This window comes from Rhea americana, unplaced genomic scaffold (genome assembly GCF_003343005.1).
Source record: "Rhea americana isolate MKP2758 unplaced genomic scaffold, rheAme1 scaffold_0, whole genome shotgun sequence".
Taxonomy (NCBI): domain Eukaryota; kingdom Metazoa; phylum Chordata; class Aves; order Rheiformes; family Rheidae; genus Rhea; species Rhea americana.
The window spans coordinates 20,706,210-20,712,972 of record NW_028185037.1 but is presented as its reverse complement, the minus strand read 5'-3'; the positions used below and the strand labels follow the sequence as shown (position 1 = coordinate 20,712,972).

General features: G+C 49.5%; 1 protein-coding gene across 1 annotated transcript; it reads right to left on the bottom strand.

Annotated features, from left to right (window-relative positions):
- Window positions 1-2: 2 nt before the first annotated feature.
- On the bottom strand, window positions 3-6,348 carry CHRAC1 (chromatin accessibility complex subunit 1). Its single transcript, XM_085322008.1, has 5 exons — window positions 6,176-6,348; window positions 5,761-5,887; window positions 2,198-4,737; window positions 1,543-1,726; window positions 3-1,375 (listed from the first exon to the last, which is right to left on the bottom strand). The coding sequence occupies exons 1-3, from the start codon at window positions 6,308-6,310 to the stop codon at window positions 4,592-4,594; spliced, it is 408 nt and encodes a 135-aa protein (XP_085178134.1). The 5' UTR covers window positions 6,311-6,348; the 3' UTR covers window positions 3-1,375; window positions 1,543-1,726; window positions 2,198-4,591.
- Window positions 6,349-6,763: the final 415 nt, after the last annotated feature.

Here is a 6,763-nt window from a genome sequence, read left to right as displayed (position 1 = left end):
TAAAGGATATTCCTAGCTGCCTGTTTTGCTTTGGGGCCCCCGGTAGCGTTTAGGCCGCTGTTTTCCGTAGCGCTCGTAGAGGAGCGGCATCCCGCCGTGGAGGGGCGCGGGCGGCGGGTTGGCCCTGCACCCCAGCACAGACCCTCTGCACAGGGGCCTCCAGGAGAAGGATGCCGTATTTCTAAAATGCACAATATTCCTCGTTTGTTAGTACCTTTTTTTTTTCTCCCTTTCTTTTTTCCGCTCGTACGGCTTTCTCGACTCTTTCTCAGCTACGCCCCGCGTGCCGGGCTCGGCGCTTCCGTCGCGCGCGCGAGCGAGCGCCTTTCTACTTCTTCCTTTCCGAGCCGGTGAGAATCGGAAAAAAACGTGCAGAGATGGGGAATTTCTTTGTTGAGAACTGTTGAAGGAAGCTTCTAAGGCTGTGAAATTGAGCATTTATTGTCAAGTTTTTAAGCTTAGGTGGGTCCTTTTCCGAGTTTGTTTTACAGCTTGCAAGGTAAAATAGTTTGCACTACTTTTGCAATAAACTCATGAAAAACCTAACAGTTTCTGTTTTGGTTTCTTACTGTATATATATATACAACTAATACTAAAGATTTAGCATAGTGTTTTTCACCTCAAAACATAAGACTTGTAACAAGCTCAGAATGCTGTAATTCCTGACAAAATAATGATGTGAATGATATTTTATAAAGTTATTTTGTATGGTGTCAATTTTGTTTTGCCTCATAGTATGTCAATAAAATGAAAGTTCCTCATCTTTACACGCTTCTGCTCGATGCCTTTTGCTGGAATCGGGACGCTTTCCGCAGCGACCGGGTGCGCGGGGGGAGCGGCGGCAGCCGCCGCKTTGGTCGATAACACGAGCTAGAAGCGAGTCACGACTCTCTCTCGTCTCAATCAGAGCTTTAGTTTTCCTGCTCGCGTCGGGGTCCCGCTGCTCCAGCCCGGGCGTCTTGCCCCGTGTCAAACCCCAGGGGAAACGCAGGCTACTCGCTGGTTTTAATGGCAGCGAGGCTCGGTGGATGCAAGAGCCGGGGTTGGTTACGGCAACCTTTGGCCGCCGCGGAGCCTCCTGGCCGAGCCAGCGGAGGAGAGCGCTCGAGTTCCCGCGTCTCACCAAGCGGCAGACGGTGCTCACCGTGCCCCAGGAGCTCCGAGAGGAGGGAAACGGGTAAGTGATAGTTAGCGAAGTGACGCTTAGGAAGCATCACCCCTTTTTGCAGACCTTGGGAGATGGGAGCTTACGGCCTCCTCAGGCAGCCTGGGGGAGGAAGGTCTCCCGAATTGTTACGGCAGCCGGCGTGGAAAGCCGCCGGGACGGGGTCGGCTTGTGTCCACCAACATCTGGCTTGTTTGAGAGCTGCGCGCCCTGTTCAAGCGACGCACTAGTGACCTTCAGCAGCCATGGAGAGCCGGGGACGCAGCAGCTGCTGCGCTCCTGAGGGGCTCTGGGACCCACGGAGGGAAAGTATCGTTCAATAATGCGGTTTATAGCCTGCGTTTTGTAACAGCCCRTGAGTCCAGCTTTTGACTTACCGCACGAGATACAGGCGGGTGCCTGTAYGCTGGGAGGTGGCACTTTGAAATCCCACCCTGGGGGGCTATCGTGCTAGTTAGCGTGCTCGCACAGCCGGCTGCACGCGCGAGGGGGTTGCTTTAGCGCGTGACCCTGTGTTAACGTCAGCACTTCTGGCAGCTCTTGGTGTCCRCATCAGTTTTGCTGTAAAGAGGGATGTAGCAGTAAAAGGAGGGAGGGGAGCTGAGAAAAAATAAACCAAAGCACCAACCGAAGGCCTAGAGAGGGATGCCAGGACACAGACTGCAGGACTGGAACAGGCGTGACATGCTGCTGGGGTCACGCACRTGCTGACAGCAGATCTGCTGGTGGGAGTGGTGGTGGTGGAGAATAGTCATGCAGAAGGGTGCTAGGGACACTCAGAGACACCTGTGGYGCAGAGGCTGGAGGAATCCTCTCATCCTTCATCATCTCTACTCGTTCCCYGCTCCCCAGATGAGCAGGCTGCAGACACAGCTGCCCACCAGTGAGGCCAGCRCAAGGACCTCTTTCGTACCAGGCCCGTTCCTAAGCAGTCTGGCTTGGCTCAGGCTGCGTAGTGTTGCAGAAAGGGCACAGCCCGCTCTAGGGACATGATTGCTCGTGCGTGCACCCCATTGCTCACATGTGCCTCACCTCAGGAATTCACGGCCAAGGGCAGAGATGCTCTTTGCTGTTTCTTGTGCCTCAGATGCGTTTCAATTCATCAGGAGTCCGAGAGTTTGCAGAGGAAGGCAGGGAGGACAGACAGAAGGGTCTGTTATGGACAAGCTGGCTGCACAACCTGACAAGTCGGTGCTTTCCGAGGGAGCCAGAGGCCTYGTTCTGCAAAGAGGGAAGCATCAGCTGCAGGCCCCAGGGAGGACATGGGCCAGGCGCTGCCCTCAGAAAGCAGCACACCCATTGCTTGTGCCTTCAGCTCTGGCAGCAGACGGCTCCAAGTCTGCACAAGGCACGTGTGCATCACGGACCAAGTGCTCAGCATCCTCGGGGGAAGGTGACGCTTCCTTCGGGAAGATTTGCATGTGCCTCTCTCTGGTGCACAAGCAGACGCTCACCCAAGTGCCAAAACCCAGCCACGATCTCACCCGTGCAAGATGCACCTAGCAGGAGGTACTCACCTGCACTCAGGGTGCTTGGGCACCTTACCATCAAGTCACTGATACTGGCCCGAAAAATGAATGCCTGGCAACTCCCCAAGTCGTCTAGAACTCAGCAGAACAGTAAATTCAACAGTTTTCAAGAGTGTATCTATATGGGCACCCCTTCCCTTGCCCAAGCCCTTCGACAATAGAATACTTTTGCATACAGCTTGGGAATTTCCCTACAGCTAAAGCATCACTTACCCATTCACCACATCATTCCTGATACAATTTTGGTTTATGGTAACTTTGGGAAAAGCTTTGCTTTTATAGTGCAATCCGCTTTGATCTTGCAAAATTTGTTTTGTGGCCCAGGAGCTTTATTCTTCTGCCAGTCTCTGATCTTACTTGTCTAACCCCAACTTTTGCACTGTTAGACCACAATGCAGAGTGCACCAGCTTACACAGCTGCCAGCGCTTTCTGCCTCACACTTACTTCAACAGCGGCTGCATATGCCAAAACCAAATTAGCGTGTTGTATGAGACYGCTCATTTCCTGGTTGATTAAGGGCAGGTTGTTGCCAAGCTTATTGGATTTGGAGATTAAGTGCCTTAACCTCTTTCCTGTGCTTACTTGGAGAGCTTGGTTTCTATGAGTGTCTGTTGGGTAGGCAGTGAAACAAGCATTCTTCTCTTAACCTTCTGCTATCTGGAGAGAGATCCTAGTTGCTTCAATCTCTGACTAAACTTTAGCTGTGTATCTGCATGGACACTTGGTTAACACAGGTAAGAATCCCCAAATGGGCTAAATCTACTTAGCACTGCTAACAGAGACTATTCCCAGTGGCTCCAAGCATTACGCAGCTCTTCACTCCTCTTCCTTTCCAGAAGGATGAACAGTGAGCACAAGCTGGGCTTGTACATTCATTGCATACATGACTGAAGCTAGGCAGAACTGTAGAGAGTCTTTGTATTAACAGTCACTTTTCATATAAAATGTTTATTTTAAAAAGTTTGTATACAAAGTTCCATGGAGGACTGTTGCCATTTCTCTATTAAAAAAAAACCAAACAAACAAAAACACAAACATAACAAAATCAGGAAAAAAAAAATCCAGCTCTACCACTCAAATGATAAAAGGGTTGCTCATTCTCTTGTCATTCAACAATTCACATTCAATAAACTTAAAATAATRTCCATTTTGGTAGAAAACCACAGACAAATTGCAGTAGAGACTTCAACAGAGAAAAAGACTCTAGATACACATATTTACATCATTAGCTAACACTTCTAATTTTTACAGCTACAGCTGCAGAGCCACATTAGCTATTGGAATGGATCTCACCCTCTAGCTTATTTCTGTGCAGACACAGCTATTTAGGCTGCATTACAGAAGCAGCTTTTTTGTTTCGTTTTTTTCAGAAGATTTTTTTTTTTTTTTTAACATGGGCTTGGTCCACTGCTAATGCCCTTGCACTGTTCCATAAAACTGGGAGAAGGTTTGATCAGTTACTGTCTGCCCACAGAGGCAAAGGCAGGATTGTAGACASTGAGTAAGAAGTCTTCCCTCCCCTCATTTTCCACTCCAAGGAAAGAGACAAACTGGGGGAGGACTCACTCCCAGTCAGAGGGAGAAAGAGCCTTTGGCCTGAGAGCTGCATTGCCCATCAAACATTTTAAATTTCTTTAACGATTGTCTGAAGTAATTTTAAATCGTCTGAACAATTTCTGCTGTCAGATTTACAATAACTCTTCTTTCCCCATCATGCATCTCAGCGAAGAATTCCATTCTTCGCAAGGATGAAGTTCAATTTCTAAACTTCGTAAACAAAGCAAAAGCAGATGGCTCAGTGTGTAAGTATGTCCAGCATCTGGATTCTCGGTCACAAAAATAGCATCCTTTATACAACAGAAAATGGGTTAACTATGAAGTAACTCTCTGTTAGCCTTAAGATCCAACATCCTCTTCAACGCTTTCATCTTCATCATCTTCCTCCTCCTCGTCTTCATCATCTTCCCCCATTTCTCCATCTCGCTTCTCTTTTTCAAGCATTTTTAGGTACTTGCTAGCTAGGATCTTCTTTGGTAAGATATCTGAAAGGTAGAATTGCTTCTTTAAAGAAGGTTTGAATACTTAAGTTATCTGAGTAATACTGCTGCATCCATATCATTACTGAAACACAGTCCAAGAGAGGCAATTTTAAGAAGTTGTTATTACTTTAGGGAGTAAGCAGATTATTTACTCTGCCTTATAAGCAAGCTGTAAGAAAAGGAGGGACCTGCCCACTCAGGGTACAAGTAATGGAAGATGAGGAACACATTTTATAAAACTGATTACAATAAACTTTTATTGTAATAAATATTGTAATATTGTTACAATGAACTTTTGCTACCTATTCACTTACATCTTTTTATTTGATGTAAAGGTAAAATAGAGTGCTCAGTTACTTAGCCAGCTTACACAGATTTAATGGGATAGCCATCCCATTTATGCCCTTTTCTTCAAAATGTTCTTTTGCATTCAGGTAAGATATTGCTGAGGACAATAATGATGTACCTGAGACAAAGCAGGACTGCTTGCTCTGAAAACACGTCCACAATGTGCCCAGAGAAAAACTGGGTTAGGTATCTCTCATTCTCAACCTATACAAGTATCTTTTCAGAGCTAAGTGTTAGAAGAAAAATCTCAGTATCAGCAATGTGTGTATACGTGCATGCACGGCATCTCTATATACTGAAAAGAGAGAGGGGAACCATAGAATGAATCTGAGAAAGAAGACTTGCAGATTTAAATTCGTAGTTTTTGAGGCCACAGAAGTTGGCACATGAAGATGTAAAATGATCTAATTTTACAGACTTGAAAGCTTTCAGATGGAGTTATTTGAATCTAAGAAATGGGTCTAGTAATATGCTGAAGACTAAAGAGCCTTGTGTAATCTTCCAGCACAAGAAAAATCCTAATTCATTAACAAATAAAAGTTTTTAGTGATGCAGTTTACAAGCCACACCTGAACGTTCTTCAGGAGATTCATGACCAGTAATTCTGCAAGGACACAATTCTACTCAATGATAGCACTATTTCATTACATCCCGGATTTACTATTACTCTATAGATACCTGCAAGGAACTGGAAGGTTTCACACTCTTCCGCAGTACGAGACAGGTCACTGTAAGTCAGAGCGCTCTTCTCCTTGCCTCTGCCGTGYTTGTAGGAGTACGTAGCCAAATACTGAACAAAAAGCTCCTAGGAATCAAAACGAAGGAATCAGCCAAGCACYGAAATCATACCTATAGTTGGCAGCAATTTCCCTTAATCCCCAATTAAACCGGAGGGGGGGGGGGTGTTACTTGACCGTGTATATAGACCGGGCGCTCTGTGCCGAGTCCCGCAGGGGCCTCTGCTAGGGCCGCGGCGCTGCGCTCGGGGCCGCGGCGCTGCGCTCGGGGCCGCGGCGCGGGGCAGGCGCGGGCCCGAGAGGCCCCCTCGGCGCCGGGCCCGACCTGGGCGCGCCGGGAGAGGGGCGGGCGGTACCGTGGCCTTGGCAGTGAGGAACAGCGCGTCCTGGTTGATGCTGGAGACCTCCGGCGAGCTCTTCATGATCACGCGGATGCGCGAAAGGGGCAGCGACACCAGCCGGTTCTCGCCGCCGCTCAACCTCGCCGCCATCTTCGCCCCCCTCCTCCCCGCAAGCGGCGGCGGCGCGGAGAGAAATGGGCGGCCGCCGCACAGCCCGCTGGGAGCTGTAGTCTCGGGCCGCCAGGGCGCTCCGGCGCCCTGCGGTCAGGAGGCGAGGCTCGGACTACAAATCCCATGAGGCGCCGCTCGCGCCGCTCTGCGGAGCGGGAGGAGGACTACAAGTCCCATAGTGCACCTCGCCCGGCGCGGCGCCGTTGGCGGGGTGTGTGTGGGGGGAGCGTTCCCGTGACGGCCCCGCCGGCCCTGAGGCGATGGCAGCTGCGCGGCGGCGGCGGCGGCGGCGCGGGGTGTCTGCCTCCCGGTTACAGCCCCGCGGCTGCAAAATTATTCGCGAAACGGCAGTTACAGGCGGCTGAACACCTCCTTAGCCGCTGTAGGACAGCAAAAGCGGTGCCGTGACCCTCGCGGGGGGGTATGTCGAGG